The sequence below is a fragment of the Oncorhynchus clarkii genome, chromosome 4, assembly GCF_045791955.1.
Source record: "Oncorhynchus clarkii lewisi isolate Uvic-CL-2024 chromosome 4, UVic_Ocla_1.0, whole genome shotgun sequence".
NCBI classification, from domain to species: Eukaryota; Metazoa; Chordata; class Actinopteri; order Salmoniformes; family Salmonidae; genus Oncorhynchus; species Oncorhynchus clarkii.
In genome coordinates this window covers 70,048,467-70,066,737 of record NC_092150.1, presented here as the reverse complement: position 1 = coordinate 70,066,737, position 18,271 = coordinate 70,048,467, and the positions used below count along the sequence as shown (strand labels likewise).

General features: G+C 41.1%; 2 protein-coding genes across 2 annotated transcripts; both read left to right on the top strand.

Moving 5' to 3' along the window:
• Positions 1-9,108: 9,108 nt before the first annotated feature.
• On the top strand, positions 9,109-12,367 carry LOC139407206 (centromere protein W-like). The gene is made up of 3 exons (XM_071150768.1): positions 9,109-9,285; positions 9,488-9,601; positions 12,260-12,367. Exons 1-3 carry the CDS (start codon positions 9,199-9,201, stop codon positions 12,284-12,286), a joined length of 228 nt encoding a protein of 75 aa, XP_071006869.1. The 5' UTR covers positions 9,109-9,198; the 3' UTR covers positions 12,287-12,367.
• A 3,344-nt stretch (positions 12,368-15,711) lies between these two features.
• Positions 15,712-18,043, top strand: LOC139407205 (R-spondin-3-like). The gene is made up of 5 exons (XM_071150767.1): positions 15,712-16,354; positions 16,478-16,618; positions 16,843-16,989; positions 17,131-17,310; positions 17,389-18,043. The coding sequence occupies exons 1-5, from the start codon at positions 16,273-16,275 to the stop codon at positions 17,427-17,429; spliced, it is 591 nt and encodes a 196-aa protein (XP_071006868.1). The 5' UTR covers positions 15,712-16,272; the 3' UTR covers positions 17,430-18,043.
• The last annotated feature ends 228 nt before the right edge of the window (positions 18,044-18,271 follow it).

Genomic DNA, 18,271 nt, shown 5'->3' with positions numbered 1-18,271 from the left:
GTCGTGATGGGTCCATTTGCTGTCATCTAGTGGACATTTTGCTCAATTGCCCTCAGCTATGGTTAGACTGTTGTTCATGTTTGCTGTGTTCTAGTGTACTATGGAATATATAGCTTTCTTATTCTTGACACCTCTCCCAGTCATATTTAAGGTTAGAACTACCTTTTAGTGTTCTGATACTTCTAGTTTGGAGTTGTATTTTTATGATAACATTGCTACAGTATTTCACCTTTTAATGTGTATAGTATTGCTTACTAGGTGTGTCCAATCAATTGTGTAACCACTCCTTCTTTCCAATTAGGGCTAATTGTAAAGCTGTTAAAAAGGGGACCTTGTATTCCTTTTTTTGTACTCCCTGACGAAGGCCATGCAGCTGAAACATGCCAGTTTAAAAATAAAAAAAGTTTCTATTGAACATGCCATACTAATAAAGGCATTTTAATCAATTATATGAAGAGTGCCTTGGTCCTCCTTTCTTTTTGATGACATGATTGCTATTTTAAAATGCACTGGTCCTGGGTCCTGGACTGGCATGGCTACATGTGGTCTGCAGTTGTGAGGCCGGTTGGATGTACTGCCAAATTCTCTAAAACAACGGAAGCGGCTTATTGTAAAGAAATTAACATTCAATTCTCAGGCAACAGCTTTGGTGGACATTAGTGCAGACAGCATGCCAATTGCACGCTCCCTCAAAACTAGAGACATCTATGGCATTGGGTTGTGTGACAAAACTGCACATTTTAGAGTGCCCTTTTATTGTCCCCAGTACAAGGTGCACCTGTGTAATGATCATGTTTAATCAGCTTCTTGATATTTCACGCCTTTCAGGTGGATGGATTATCTTGGCAAAGGAGAAATGCTCACTACAGGGAAGTAAACAAATTTGTGCACCAAATTTAAGAGAAATAAGTGTGTGGCCCACTGACACAAACTCACTCTTTAATGTGGAACAGCACTGTTTCTCTCTTCTCAGAGAGCAACAAAGGAAATGACATTAAAGGGCCTTTTGTGCTCAGATTTGATCGTTTTTCTAGGTGGAGAAAACATCTTGTTGCCTATCCCTGCACTAGTAGGTCTGTTGTGCTATATATTACTTTGGGGTTATTTCTATGCCTTGTTACAAAATATTACCAATGTGTGTATCTTTGCAGACAGACAGTCTAATGATGAACAATAGTTTTGATGATAATCCTCGGCATTTTGCTCTTACTTTTTTTTTCATTATCATGTACACTGTAAGTAAGCCAGTGTCTGCCGTCCTTGTGCGTTGACTCCAATTATTTTGGCCACATGGGGGCGTCATAGCCCTATGATTACCAAAGAATGGCCTTGTAGATGTCAGAACATTGGAAAAGCATAATACATTGTGCCCCATCAAGAAGTCAATATGGCATTGATTATGCCAAAGATATTCATAACTAACCCAAGATTGTAAACGACAGAGATTAACTGTGGGAGCAAATGAAGCAGAGTGGGCAGAACAAGCAACGAGGTAGGAAAGCCAAGTACGACCTAAGCAGATCCAATAGCATGTATTTGCATATTTCCGTTAGGAACCCCTCTGAAGTGCGCGTGTGCACAAACTCAATTTGGTCGTGCACTTCTTATAAACCACTTAAGAAAAAGTCAAGTTTATACAACTTAATACACTGTGTTCGCAACAGATTCTAGTTTTGGGAACAGAATTGTATGGAGATCAGATGTTTCATCGATTTAGAAAATGAGCAGGATGTCGGCCCAGTTTCACCGAGTTCCATCCTTTTCCAATACCCACGACAGGACTTCATCTCACTACCATATATGGTGGTGAGCAAACGTTCTAAACGGATGCTTCAGTTTTATAGCCCCTGTGACGTGTCTGGATTACACCTTTGTCTGATTATGCTACTGTAAAATGGACACAATGGGCTTGGTTGACTGCTATATCTGAACCAACCGACTAAAGGCGAAAGTCGAGGAGTGAAGTCGGGGGAGGTGGATCTGCTACAGCCAAAAGTCGGACACTGATGTGGTTTTCCGAATGCATAGCTCAGTGCAACATTTATTTAATTTTAATGTTTTTATTTTACATTTTTACCAGGTAAATTGACTGAGAACACATTCTCATTTACAGCAACGACCTGGGGAAGATTTGTTTTTATTAACCCCTCCACCACCCCGCTTCAGAGGACAAATATCTTTTATTTTTTTACAGCTTTTTTGCTACACATACATACACGTTAAATATATGTTACATACATGGTACTTTTATATAAAGCAATCACATAATACATTACCAAACAAACTCTTTAAACCCAACCCTCAGCCACTCTCAGCCCATCCCACCTATCACCGTAGATCACCCTGGTTTGGTTTTCATGTGCCATATATTTTTTAAATTGTGCGGTTTTACAAAATGTTTGAACCTTTCTAATCGTATTTTATCCACAGATTGTGAGTTAAGATAACCTTTCCTATGAGTTATGTATTGACTGACCAATGCTTTCCAAATCGCCCAACGCTGTTCCTTGTAAGGTTAATTTTAATTTCAGGTTGTGATTTTTGAACCATTCCTGAACCAGTGACCAGAAACAAGCTACATCGGGGCAATACCAGAATAAATCTGTCTCTTCGCAGCAAAATCTACAGAGCTGAGATTGTTGTGTATATATATAGCATTCTGTTGTTGGCAAGAATTTTATATAATTTAAATTGAAAAACTAAGTGTTGAATTAAGTGCAGTTTTTTTTGCACCAGTTCATAAACCATATGCCATGGAATTGGTACATCAAAAATCTCCTCCCATTTATTTTGCACCTTGTATGGCACAGCTGTCAACATTTTGTCCTCAGATGAAACTGGTATATTTTTCTATTTATACCAGTTCCTTTCAGCCAATTTGTATCTTTAATATCGGGCAGGCAAACAATTCCCTGCCTTCTCCCTTTTCCACTTGCCCCCTCCATTTTTGTGGTAGTGCTGCAATCAATTGGTTGTAAATTTGGATTGAGCAGATATTCCCAAATATATTCGATAACTACTCCGTTTCTATTCATAATATCAGTAACAAATATAATAAAAAATGTTTTTTTATTTATCAGTATACTTGAATTTAACCATAATTTGTTCTATCTTTTCTGAAGGATAAAGCTGAAATTGTAACCAGCTTTGTATGGCTTGTTTAAGAAAGGGCGATACTTGAAACAAAATGTAATTTCCAATTAGTCAGAAATGAGAAGTTGTAATATGTATTAAGGCAAAAAGGCCATTTTTGAACAAAGGATGAGCCTTTCTTAAGAATCTAATAGAGAACCATTTTGGGGTTAAGTATACTTTATGTATGAGGGAAGCTTTTAATGAGAGGTTTATAGCTTCAATATTGAATAATTTAAGAACCCCAAACTCATTATATAAATAGGTACAGTGCCTTGCAAAAGTATTCGCCCCCCTTGAACTTTGTGACCTTTTGCCACATTTCAGGCTTCAAACATAAAGATATAAAACTGTATTTTTTTGTGAAGAATCAACAACAAGTGGGACACAATCACGAAGTGGAACGACATTTATTGGATATTTCAAACTTTTTTAACAAATCAAAAACTGAAAAATTGGGCGTGCAAAATTATTCAGCCCCTTTACTTTCAGTGCAGCAAACTCTCTCCAGAAGTTCAGTGAGGATCTCTGAATGATCCAATGTTGACCTAAATGACTAATGATGATAAATACAATCCACCTGTGTGTAATCAAGTCTCCGTATAAATGCACCTGCACTGTGATAGTCTCAGAGGTCCGTTAAAAGCGCAGAGAGCATCATGAAGAACAAGGAACACACCAGGCAGGTCCGAGATACTGTTGTGAAGAAGTTTAAAGCCGGATTTGGATACAAAAAGATTTCCCAAGCTTTAAACATCCCAAGGAGCACTGTGCAAGCGATAATATTGAAATGGAAGGAGTATCAGACCACTGCAAATCTACCAAGACCTGGCCGTCCCTCTAAACTTTCAGCTCATACAAGGAGAAGACTGATCAGAGATGCAGCCAAGAGGCCCATGATCACTCTGGATGAACTGCAGAGATCTACAGCTGAGGTGGGAGACTCTGTCCATAGGACAACAATCAGTCGTATATTGCACAAATCTGGCCTTTATGGAAGAGTGGCAAGAAGAAAGCCATTTCTTAAAGATATCCATAAAAAGTGTCGTTTAAAGTTTGCCACAGGCCACCTGGGAGACACACCAAACATGTGGAAGGTGCTCTGGTCAGATGAAACCAAAATTGAACTTTTTGGCAACAATGCAAAACGTTATGTTTGGCGTAAAAGCAACACAGCTCATCACTCTGAACACACCATCCCCACTGTCAAACATGGTGGTGGCAGCATCATGGTTTGGGCCTGCTTTTCTTCAGCAGGGACAGGGAAGATGGTTAAAATTGATGGGAAGATGGATGGAGCCAAATACAGGACCATTCTGGAAGAAAACCTGATGGAGTCTGCAAAAGACCTGAGACTGGGACGGAGATTTGTCTTCCAACAAGAGAATGATCCAAAACATAAAGCAAAATCTACAATGGAATGGTTCAAAAATAAACATATCCAGGTGTTAGAATGGCCAAGTCAAAGTCCAGACCTGAATCCAATTGAGAATCTGTGGAAAGAACTGAAAACTGCTGTTCACAAATGCTCTCCATCCAACCTCACTGAGCTCGAGCTGTTTTGCAAGGAGGAATGGGAAAAAATGTCAGTCTTTCGATGTGCAAAACTGATAGAGACATACCCCAAGCGACTTACAGCTGCAATCGCAGCAAAAGGTGGCGCTACAAAGTATTAACTTAAGGGGGCTGAATAATTTTGCACGCCCAATTTTTAAGTTTTTGATTTGTTAAAAAAGTTTGAAATATCCAATAAATGTCGTTCCACTTCATGATTGTGTCCCACTTGTTGTTGATTCTTCACAAAAAAATACAGTTTTATATCTTTATGTTTGAAGCCTGAAATGTGGCAAAAGGTCGCAAAGTTCAAGGGGGCCGAATACTTTCGCAAGGCACTGTATATATATATATATATATATATATATATATATATATATATATATATATACACACATACACACATACACACACAGTTGAAGTCAGAAGTTTACATACACTTAGGTTGAAGTCATTAAAACTAGTTTTCCAACCACTCCACAAATTTCTTGTTAACAAACTATAGTTTTGGCAAGTCGGTTAGGACATCTACTTTGTGCATGACACAAGTAATTTTTCCAACAATTGTTTACAGACAGATTATTTCACTTATAATTCACTTTATGACAATTCCAGTGGGTCAGAAGTTTTAAATACACTAAGTTGACTGTGCCTTTATCAGCTTGGAAAATTCCAGAAAATGATGTCATGGCTTTAGCAGCTTCTGATAGGCTAATTGACATCATTTGAGTCAATTGGAGATGAACCTGTGGATGTATTTCAACCTGTTTGTAGGTGACCAAGTACTTATTTTCCACCATCATTTGCAAATAAATTCATTCAAAATCATACAATGTGATTTTCTGGATTTTAAAAAAAATGTTGTCTGTCATAGTTGAAGTGTACCTATGATGAAAATTACAGGCCTCTCTCATCTTTTAAGCGGGAGAACTTGCACAATTGGTGGCTGACTAAATACTTTTTTGCCCCACTGTATATATATATATTCAAAAAAGTGTGGATCATCATTATTTGGCCCATATAGATTTAATAGGCCAAAACTGTTTTTGGTCCAATAGCATATTTGAAATTTTCCATCTTCCTTGCAGATCTGTTTGCACAATCGGATCAAAATTTGTATTAATTAGTATAATCACCCCTTTTGAGTTTCTTTGCCCATGACAAAAAATATATTTCTCCTTCCCAGTCCTTTTTCCACCCAACCTCATCTATATTTGTAGAAAGAGTTTCCTGTAAACAATAGATATTATATTCTTTCTCTTTTAGTTGTGTAAAAATGTATCGTCTTTTTTTATGATCTGCTAAGCCATTACAATTATAACTTGCTATACTTATTTCCACACTTACCAAGTTTCAGTTATACTTACCACAACCAATGTTTGTAAACTTACCATTAAAAAGCACCATGATGGTTAAGTGTCCATATAAACTCAGCAAAAAAGAAACATCCCTTTTTCAGGACCTTGTCTTTCAAAGATAATTAGTTAAAATCCAAATAACTTCACAGATCTTCATTGTAAAGGGTCTGTTTCGGGGCCTCCCGGGTGGCGCAGTGGCCATCAGAGACTCTGGGTTTGCGCCCAGGCTCTGTTGCAGCCGGCTGCGCCCGGGAGGTCCGTGGGGCGACGCACAATTGGCCTAGCGTCGTCCGGGTTAGGGAGGGTTTGGCCGGTAGGGATATCCTTGTCTCATCGCGCCGACTCCTGTGGCGGGCCGGGCGCAGTGCACACTAATCAAGGTTGCCAGGTGCACGGTGTTTCCTCTGACACATTGGTGCGGCTGGCTTCCGGGTTGGATGCGCGCTGTTTTAAGAAGCAGTGTGGCTTGGTTGGGTTGTGTTTCGGAGGACACATGGCACTAGAGACAACAAACCTGTTGACAATACCTAATCAATACCTTATCCATGTCAACAGGTTTGCTGTCTCTAGTGTGTGGCGGGCTGGTTAACACTGGGGATAAAGGGATTAAAGTTAACGGTAGAATTAACACCATCCCAACCGTGAAGCATGGAGGTGGAAACATCATTCTTTGGGGATGTTTTTCTGCAAAGGGGACAGGACGACTGCACCGTATTGAGGGGAGGATGGATGGGGCCATGTATCGCGAGATCTTGGCCAACAACCTCCTTCCCTCAGTGAGAGCATTGAAGATGGGTCGTGGCTGGGTCATCCAGCATGACAACGACCCAAAACTCACAGCCAGGGAAACTAAGGAGTGGCTCCATAAGAAGCATCTCAAGGTCCTGGAGTGGCCTAGCCAGTCTCCAGACCTGAACCCAATAGAAAATCTTTGGAGGGAGCTGAAAGTCCGTATTGCCCAGCGACAGCCCCGAAACCTGAAGGATCTGGAGAAGGTTTGTATGAAGGAGTTGGCCAAAATCCCTGCTGCAGTGTGTGCAAACCTGGTCAAGAACTACAGGAAACGTATGATCTCTGTAATTGCAAACAAAGGTTTCTGTACCAAATATTAAGTTCTGCTTTTCTGATGTATCAAATACTTATGTCATGCAATAAAATGCAACTTAAATACTTAAAAATCATACAATGTGATTTTCTGGATCTTTGTTTTAGATTCCGTCTCTCACAGATGAAGTGTACCTATGATAAAAAAAATTACAGACCTCTACATGCTTTGTAAGTAAGGAAACCTGCAAAATCGGCAGTGTATCAAATACTTGTTCTCCCCACTGTATATCCAGGTTTTTTTTATCTGCTCGCTCATGCTTGTAAGAAAAGCTCTGTCTTCTGGAGACAGAGTCATAAAAACTTCCCACTCCAATGTTGAATTAGGAATTTTAGACGGTGGCTTTCCTCCTGTTTCGCTCGCAGAACTCGAGGAAATGTATTCTCTTGTTTGCTTCGATGTATCAGTTTCTTTTCCGAACATATCAAAATGCTGATCAATAAATTGGTACAGATTCTCTTTATTTTCCACAATGTTTGTTTGTTTCGTTATCAGCTAATCCTAAATTTTTGTGATTAATTAATGGGACAAGCTGTGCCTGCCACGCTATCACCCTCTTTCCATGTGTTTTTAAGGATATATTCCTGGGGAATAGTTACAGGGGAGAGGAGGGGGGATGAATGAGCCAATTGTGAACTGGGGATGATTAGGTGGCCATGATGGTATGAAAGCCAGATTGGGAATTTAGCCAGGACACCAGGGTTAACACCCCTACTCTCACAAGTGCCATGGGATCTTTAGTGACCACAGAGTCAGTCCCATCCAAAAGATGGCACCCTACACAGGGCAATGTCCCCAATCACTGCCCTGGGGCAATGGGATATTTTTTTAGAACAGAGGAAAGGATGCCTTCTACTTGCCCTCCAACACCAATTCCAGCAGCATCTGGTCTCCCATCCAGGGACTGACCAGGACCAACACTGCTTAACTTCAGAAGCAAGCCAGCAGTGGGATGCAGGGTGGTATGCTGCTGGCAAAACATGGTAATGTTGCCATTGTTTATGAAAGTTATTCGAAATAAACATGTCTCCAAGTCCCATATCACACACTCACAAACTTTAAATATGTGTGTACATTGTCCTATCAATCTGGGAGGAGCGCCTCATATCACATTCATTTGTACATGTCCACCATATACAAGTAAATCGCGGCAAAGTTCTTCTTTGTGGGTTTCATGGCAGACTACAAGCCAAAAAGGTGTATTACCTCCACTAACTGGACAGTGGTGAAAAAAACAAGGTAAAAATCAAATCCATACGTGACAGGGAAACTAACTCAATCCACCCAAAATAAACCAATAAAAAAAACAAATTGACAAAACCAAGCCCCCAAAACAACCACTTCTACCCAATGGTGGAAAAAGTACCAAATTGTCATACTTGAGTAAAAGTAAAGATTCCTTAATAGAAAATTACAAGTAAAAATGAAAGTCACCCAGCCCAGTAAAATTCTACTTGAGTAAAATTATTTGATTTAAAAAATACTTAAGTATCAAAAGTAAATGTAATTGCTAAAATATACTTAAGTATCGAAAGTAAAAGTATAAATAATTTCAAATTCCTTTTATTAATCAAAGTGAGTGGCGCAGTGGTCAAAGGCACTGCATCTCAGTGCTTGAGGCGTCACTACAGATACCCTGGTTCGATTCCAGGCTGTATTACATCAGGCCGTGACTGTGCGCCACCCTATGGGACTCCCAATGGGCCCAGCGTCGTCCGGGTTTGGACGGGGTAGGCGGTCATTGTAAATAATATTGTTTTCTTAACTGACTTGCCAAGTTAAATAAAAAAACATCAGAACACAGAAAAAATAACAAAAGCCCTTCCATGGTCATCAACTCAACGCAATAAATATGAATTATTTTCTAAATCGAGAGAAACAATGAGTGTTGAAATATATTTTACTATAAAGCAAACATGGAAAACACTGACGTCACATTATGCGCACGTAATGAGCGACGCGGGGGGGGATTGAAAAACGTAAACAACCACCGATTTGTTTGTTCTGTGAAACAAATGTCGCTGTTTTGAGGATAAGTAATTTAGCAATATGTTGAAAAGGGTACCCAAGACAACATTAAAGTCTCTAATGAAGAAGAAAGCCCACATTTGTGTAGGCACAGCCGCAGATGCAATGGTATGTTTGAAAATGCCATCGTAGCGAACTGTCGTTACTAACAATTCTAGCCAGCGAGGCTAACGTTAAAATATTGTTTTCAAACGAATAGCTTTAAGGTACATGCAAACATAGCTAACGTTAGTTTTGTAACTTAGCTTAACCAGCTACTGTAGTAGGATAGTTAACCATCGGTGTCTGAAACGGAATGTTCCTCTCCTAGGTCGAGCTGAACGTGCTGCTGTTTCTGCATAGCCTCGCAGAAGAGGCGAGGACCAAAGCTTTTGAGGATAAATCTGCGACTATCAAAGCACACCACGTCAAAGCAGTATCCAAGGTATTGGTTACTGAACAACATTGGGTGGTAGGACACACAGGGTGCATTTCAATGGTCTAAAGCACAGGTGTCAAACTCATTCCATGGAGGGCGTAGTGCCTGCGGGTTTTCAGTCCTCCCTTGTACTTGATTGATCAATAAGGTCATTGATTAGTTAGGAACTCCCCTCATGTGGTTGTTTAGGTCTTAATTAGACACATTGAAAGTAACAAAAACCAACAGACAGCCCTCCATGGAATGAGTTTGACAACCCTGTTGTAAAGGGCCTCCTCTCCTTCATTAACACTGATCTGAAATAGCCTGGACAGCCCAATATTAGACCTCTGATTTAATTAAGGTGGGAGTGGTTGCTGAGTTTGAATTAAGCAGCGCGTCGAGTAAATTTGGTCTAGAGGAATGTTCTGAATGGACAACAGTAGTATTGAAAACTGGAACAAAAGGAAACTGGAGTAGGGGACACGTGTGTAAAATATAATGAATCGTGTTCGTTGAGTAAGGATGCGTATGTGGGAAACCCGATTGAGGTGTCAAAGGGTAGGTCTGTCAGTGACCAGGAGTGGTGTAATTTTGATTAATTGTATTTCTGAAGAACAGAGGAAGACTGGAGTGGGCCTCAGAAGAATCCAAACAACAGAAGTTTTGAACCTTGGAGTAGCGCACCCGTCAAAGGAGTTATCTCAAGGGTGACGTTGGATGTTCAGGTTAAATACCTGAAGAGAATTCCTGGTGTGGTTGGTGCCCAGCGTCTGACCCACTGGGTGAATGGAGAAAGATAGTCTGTTGGTCCTGTTTTTTGATAAAGAGCAAATACCTATGCATGTGAAGCTTGGTTATGTAAGGTATGCTGTAAGAGCTTTTGTATTGTAGTGTAAGAATTGTAAAGGATTGGGCCATGTTTCAAGTGTGTGCAGACAAACAGAGTATAGTGAAGAAAGGTGTGTAAAAGGATGATGGTGTTGCAATTGTGGTGGGATCCTGAGTGCCCTGTAAGGGTGAAGAAATTGAGGTGGCAAAAGTTAGCGGTCAATCGAAACTCCTATGTGGCGGCGATTTTGAAAAGAATTGAGAAAACAAGTGGTGCTAGTGAAGAGATGGTATTGGATACAACACAGCCTGTAGTCAATGTTTACTGCCAGACGAAAGGTGGATTTTGTTGCATTCATTGCCACAGAAGTTGAAGAAACTAGACATTGTGGCTGCAGCAGGAAAGATTTTGAGACAAAGATTTTACATCGAAAGACTTGCAAGGGGTACTGGCGCCGGAAGACACGCCCTCCCAGATTCCCCTTGAGCCTATGTAGGGTTCTGTTTGATTTATTTTTAACAAAGTTGGCTGATGTATTTATTATTTGGTAGTTCAGTTTTTTGGTGGAATCCTGTTTCCATCCTGCATAGTAGGTGGCGGGATCCACATACAATTGTGTGATCGCCAATATACCAATAAGAATGAGGTCTAAGGGCTTTCCATAGTGACTGTTGCCAGGTTTAGTTAAAATGTCTAGCCCAATGACAACTGAACTAGGCCCAAAAGATGTTGCTCCAGCAAGAGTTGCCACATGTATCCAATATGTGGCGCCATATTAGCTAGCTAGTACTGTCTTTCTTACTTGCCATGATGTGTGCGCGTGCTGCTGTCCTCTCACTTGTGACTCCGCTGCATGCTGCAGCCCTCTCTCCAAGCACACAGACCCCCCCCCCCCCCCCCCCCCCCCCCCCCCCCCCCCCCCCCCCCCCCCCCCACCACCTCAGAAAGAGATATGCCATGGTCTAATTTAAAAGTAGCTAAATAAAAAAACTGTGACCAAAACATTTTCATAACATCGTTTTCAAAATAGCCCAATTGCGGAAAACTGTGGACATGGCAACCCTGGTCAGATAACTCATGGTCCAATGACTACCTGCTAGCAATATATGTCCCGCGTTCGAAGCTACATCCATAATCGGTAGACGGTTCTGATTGTAGAATCGCGGTTTGCATTGCCGAGCAGTGTACAAGAAAGTATTAAATCCAGCTTTTAGGATGCTACCCCCTCCCCAAATCAAAATGTAATATGGATGCCAATGTCTAGCTTTGCGTGCACACATTTCCTTTATTTCTCATGTGGGGCAGCACCTGCCTGTTTTGCCGGACTTATTAGATAACAGACCGGTGTGCGCAAAAACTAACATTAGCATCCATATTAGATTTTGGAGCGTAGCATCTAAAAACTGGATTTAATAGAACCGTCTACCGATTATGGAATCTAGCTTTGGACCGGGGACACATGCTGCTAGCAGGTACGGTCATTGGACCATGAGTTATGTCGAATGCAGTCGCTATGGAATGCCCTTAGACCTAGTCTCATTAAATAATGAAATCATTAATCAAACATCTAATATTGGGCTACCTTGGGTTTTCAGATCAGAACGATGTAAATGAGGTTATTGAAATGTTGCCTTTTTCTTGAATCCTTTATAGACAGAGGGGCAAATTCCTGTGGTTGCTGTATAGACATGACAGATATCATCATAGTGAGTCATGTAGGATATCCTACATTTGTAGATGTCCTATTCCTTAAGTTAATTTGTCAGTTATGTTTCATGACTTTGAATGTGAAAAAAAGCATCTTATCATGCTACTTTTAAAATGTCAATGATGTTTTGAACGTCTTTCCTTAGAAACTTCTGAAACGAGCCAGAGGGTGAAGTGGATGGAGACCTTTCTACAACATGATTCAACAACCCGATTTACAAGGCTTTTTTAAAGTCAAATTTGTCTGAGTTATAAATTTAACCTGTATTTTGTTTTCTTTAGTTTGAATCTTTAGTCTTTTCTTCAGTCGCTAGTCTTTGTCTGTTTGCATTTCATCTGTTTTGTCTGCCATTTAGAATTTGCACAATGCAGAGTATTTTGGAACACTTTTATATGCTGTCCAATTAAATGTTGTGTCCTGTAAATCTCTTTGGTGTAGTCCTAGTCGCCCCTGCCATGTTCCATCAAGCTGACCAGAGTTTGTTTCCTGTCATACCATTCTAGTTCCCTGTCAGAGAAATGTGCCTCTTTCTTTTGACAGGAGTGATATTCACCCAGTGCCTTTTTTTAAATCATTTTCTCTGTTATAAAGATGTAGCATTAATGAAATGCTAGAGAGCCCTCCAAATTAAAATTGGAAGCTCAAAGCTAGTTTCCGTCTAATCAGGGACTGGTTTAGACATGGGACACCAGGTGGGTGTAATTAATTATCGGGCACAAGAGCCAGCAGTCCTCTGGACCTCATACGGTAAGCTTTGAATACCCCTGGCCTAGAGCCTTGTCCTATCTCAGGCCTCCATCTTCTTTCCCTAACAGTTTGTCACGGTGGTCAGAGCTTCAGGCTGAATGCTTCAGACTGTTCACTAAGCATTGGCCTGCCGCCAAGACTTCTCCCAAATTCCTCACCTCTTCACGCTACATACATTATCTGCGTGTCGAGATGTTATCTCACTCATCTTTTATCACAGGGTTTTCTGAAGCCATGGCATTTGACATGTGTGGTATGTGTTCACTTTCCTATCAAATTGCTCAAGAAGACACTTATCTGGTAGTAATCTTATAGAGCCCTTTAGGTGGTCTGCTGTAGGGATGTTAAGTTTCTACATTGTTATAATCAGGTTTATTATGAGAATAACATTGAGGAAAAAATGCGCTGTAATTATACTAATGGACAGATGCATCAAGTTTCTGTTTTTAGTGCTATGCCTGCGCTTATCCTCATACATAATCATATTTTGGTGGTTGTTAAACCAACAACCTAAGCCAGTGCAGAAAACCAACAATCTAAGCCCCCCCCCCCCTGCTTATCTCTCTTGCCTTTCCCCCCAGAGATGAAAGGATGGGTGACATCTCACTCATTTGTTCTAGTCAATGAACTAAGTAGACCAGACCCGGCGGCTATCATGTTGGTGTCTTTGGGAGAGCCACCCCTTAAGTAGACCGGAACTGACAATTGTTTTCAATGGTTAACTGCCTGTGTAAGACATCTTCATTTATCCAGGATAGACACACAGCTGGGTTGATTTGCCGCCTCCTCTAGCGATTTGTTTTCCTCTGAATCTGATCTGGCGTTCCAGTGATGTAGGGGGGTTTCTGGGTGTGGAACCCCACCCCTCTGACCCCGACAGTCCCATTGTCTGCCCGTGACAGCCCACCCACCCACGTGCTACCTAGCCTTACTGTCACTGACCCACAGATTCACATGGCTCTCCTTACTGTCATCAGCTCCTGCATGCTGCTCCAGTAAGACACTTGCAGCAGAGCAGCTCATGTTCAGGGTCCAGATGCAGATGTAGGGTAAAAAAACAAAACAAATGTGATGTTCAGTGGGAACTGGAAAGGCAAAAACATGATTTTCCCAACACTGCATGAAAGCATATTTATACAGCTAGAAGAGGGAGCTCTGTTCTGTTTTGTCTTAATATCAGTGTTATCTTGTCCTTGAGGGAACAACGTGAACATTTCTGTAATTTCACTGGGGAAATAAAGTAGTAAAATTATTTTAATGTAAAAATGTGTGTGTGTATAGGATAACCTGTTTTCAATTTGGTCTTAGACTCATCCAGCTCCAGTCTAGCAGCATCTTTGGCTTTTGTCTCAACAGATAAATCCGCTGCAACGTCAACCCCATGAATGCTCCCTCTGATACCATTTTTGAAATTTTTTCCAGAAACCAGAAGTAGAACTTTAGATGAGATGTTATTAATCTCCCGCTCCCCTGTTGAAAAGCACATTCAAAAAAAGCACTATGGTGTCCATCTAGCTACCAACAGACAATAAATACATTGTGTTGTTCAGATGAGCTCTAGGTGAAGTAAACAGGATATTGCTGTTGATAGTCATAAAAAAATTAAGAGTTTCTGAGAGAGAGAGAGAACACTTCTTCTATGTAAAAGACACAAAGGCAAGTCTGTCGGGTGGTTTTTGCATCGGTTTGTGGTTCCCAGGCCATAATGTAAACTGGGATTCCAAACAATTATCCCTTTGGAAGTGTGTGTGGCTTTTGCCTGTTACCCATAGCGAACAGAAGTGGCAATGGTTGATGCTTTCTGACACCTTCCTGTCTATCTTTGTTTTGTTTTCTTGTCAGACGTTAGAAAGTCGCTCTGTATTTGAGAGTTTGGTTTTAGTTTTCTGGTAACATTCACTTCTGAGTTAATCTGAAACACACAGTCTCAGCATAGTTTTGGGGAATAAACTTCAGGGAAAAGTCGTCAAGCTTTCAGTCAGCAATGTATTGTCGGAAATGTAGATACAAGGGGAATCCGGCTTCTTTTTGAAGTTTATATTTTTTCACTCAATCCAAGCTGCCAGGGTGACATTGACAGAGTGCCCGGTGTAAAATCTGTGAGGTGACTCACAAGTGCACTTATGCTCCTCTGTTTTAAATGAAACCAAATGCACTGACATATTTCTTACACATAGTCACCCAGTCATCCTCTTTTCATTAGAATGGGGGAAGACATGTGGCTGTGGAATGATGAAGGTATCTATGCAGATGAGGAGAATCCCAAGTAGGTGAAGCAGACTCAACAGGACAATACAAGTTAATAGGTCTACTTGAAGTGCTTACTTTAATGACAACTTTTGCATTGAGAACAGGTGTATGTGTGTGAGAAAATGAGTTTGTGAGTGAGACTGAGAGAGGGGGAGAAAGCAAACTCGCTGCTAACCCAAAACCTTGCATTAGGTTTGAAGTGCGACTATCATGATGTTCTGAGATGTTTTCATTCCTTATGGATTCTGACGGCATGGGTGATTTCATGGAATTTTTCTTGGATTTTTCTTCTGGAAAACAGATTAGTTCTCTAGCGTGCATACTGGGGTTGGGACCATTGTGGATGATGTTCTTTTAACACAATTCTGGGGGGTAAATATTTTTCAGGTATTTTATTTACATCAAAAGGTGACTTAGCTGTTGGACAAAGAACCTTAATTCCAAAGAGGGTAAAAATGCTAATTTGGGTACCATTTCTGATTTGGATTCTGCACTTCATGGATCTTATTAACGGACAATATTTCTCAAGACATCCACGACACAGACGTAAGTAGTCAACCGACACATTTTGATGTGACCTGATTGAAATGACCTCATTCAACTCCTCTTCATACATGTGTAAAAGCATGGACATTACTATGTGGGTGCAGTAAATTGTACTTTCGGGGAACAATGCGGTCATATATTTTCATGGTTTATACGCGTTGGCTTACTATGTGAACCATACAACACATTGTTAAGTTTGGCTGAGGGTTTGATAAACCTCCTGTTTCTATTCTTGGAACATTAATGTGCCAGGTATAGTAAGTCACTACTCAGGTTTATGAGATTGGCTGTATACATTGAGTAGAGAGCATAATGATGTGTGATAATGTAGTTCTTCCAAAAAAGACTGAAGTTGTATGGGATTCAAGTTTGACCAAATTTCACTTGCACGTGCTCAAGACATGTAACTGCATCCTCTCTTATCAAGGAACACATACACACGTGTGTGAGTGAAAGAACGAGAGAGACAGACACACACAGCCATAACACCAGCTCTTCTCTCCAGGTAGCTTAGTGGTGAGCAGGTTGTGTCATGCTGGCTGCCTGACATGCTCAGCGTTAAACGGCTGCCTGTCCTGTAAGCCCCGCCTCTTCTTCCACTTGAAGCATGATGGGATGCGGGAGAGGGGGACCTGTCTGCTATCCTGCCCCAGAGGTCACTATGGGACACGCTCCCCACATGTCAACACCTGCACCAGTGAGTCATGTGATGGATGAACAACACCGACACTCTTATGGAGTGCTGTGATAATAATGTCATACACAGTGTAATGCCCTGATCATGTATCCACTCTAACCATGGTCCCTGTCGGTGTCTCAGAGTGCAGGGAGGACTGTGTTTCCTGCTTCAACAGGAATTTCTGCACTCACTGTCACCAGGGCCACTACCTGTACAGAGGGAGGTGTGAGAACAGCTGCCCCGAGGGCCTGACCCCAAACGCTGCACTAAGAGAGTGCAATGGTAAGTCTATTACACTACAGCTGAACTGTGATCTTCCTTCATAGTCATAATGTGTTCAAAGTCTGCCTAAAACTAATAAGATCCAGTATTGGTCGGCCAAGAATCTGGGCTTGGATGCATCAAAATCACACATTGTGGAAGAAGACATATAAAGTACATATTTACAGTAGGGAGAGAGATCTATATAGAAATGCGTCTCTAACGTCTATGTCCCTCCGTCCCAGATTGTCTAGTGGGCTGTGAGGTGTGTGTGACAAGGAACACCTGCACCAGGTGTAGAGCAGGACTGTACCTCCTGCATGGCCAGTGCCATCATACCTGCCCAGGGGGGTTTGAGCCTGATAGACAGCTCATGGAGTGCATTTCTCAAGGTTAGTGACTCTCTGTGTTCCCCCATCTCTGTACATGCCATCCCAATAGATCATTGATCGATCACTCTACAATGCAAATTTGAGTGTACATTTTGTGTATCTATCTACCCTACAATGTCATGCCCCCCATCTCTCTCTCAGTACACTGTAAGGTGGGAGAATGGGGAGACTGGGGCCTCTGCTTTCGGAGAGGGAGGGACTACAGGAATTTTGTGGAGGTACGAAGACGAGAGGTCCTACGGCACCCCACCATGTACGGCGACCCCTGCCCCAAAGTCAAAGAGTGGAGGAAATGTGTCATCAAAAGGAGACTGAGTCCAGGTATACTGGTGATCAAAGTGAAATGTTTGACTTATTTCAGTTTTCACTCATCTTGCATTGTCCTCTCCCTTTCCACAGGAAGATCAGATGGCAAAGGCATTAGGCCAACAGAACATTGATGCAAGATCATTGGTGGGAGAAAAATAATAGCAAGTGGCAGATGTGATCCAAAACAGGATGGAAGGACAGGAGGACTGGATTAACTGGTTTGAAAGAGAGACCTCCATTGCCTGAACCTCAGTCGTTTCTGTAGTCAGGAACAGTGTGCAACAATTTATTCCTCTATGTTTGTGACCAGCTGTTGACTTGCCTTGGTTGAGAGACCTTGGAGAAGATAACATTATCATCTGCTCTAGAATTTTGTGTTCAACATGTTTTTGTTCATTACGACATGTCACCCACACGATCCATTCCAGGAAAAGGTCCTTAACTTGATATGGACTGAATTGAGCAGTGTTCAAAAAGCAAAGTGTGTTATTCTAATTAGTTTTTTTTGTTTCTATCATGATGGTGGCTAGCCCACTTGTTCTACATGTGTAGCATTTCTCTGTATAGCAAGTCAATTTGAAACTATTGATTCCTTTTCATGATTGCAATCATTGTTATAGACCTACATAAAATGTTTGTGTAGGAGATTTTATAGTAAAGTACAGTATATTGTCTTCACAAACATGACTGAATTTTTAAAAAATGAACCAAAAAACGTTGTTAGGTGGAAAGCCTACTCCAAAGATGTCTATAGCTAGCTAAATAAAACAAATTATATACAATATGTTCTATACATGTTCTCCTACATTAAGACGGCAGGTAGCCTAGCGGTTGGAGCGTTCAAATCCCTAAACAGACAAAGTGAAAAATCTGTCGATGTGCCCTAGCCCTTGATCATGACTCAGTTCCATTACATTACACATAAGAGTCATTTGACGAAGGCGTGTTCTGTACAGGGATGCTCAATCTGAAC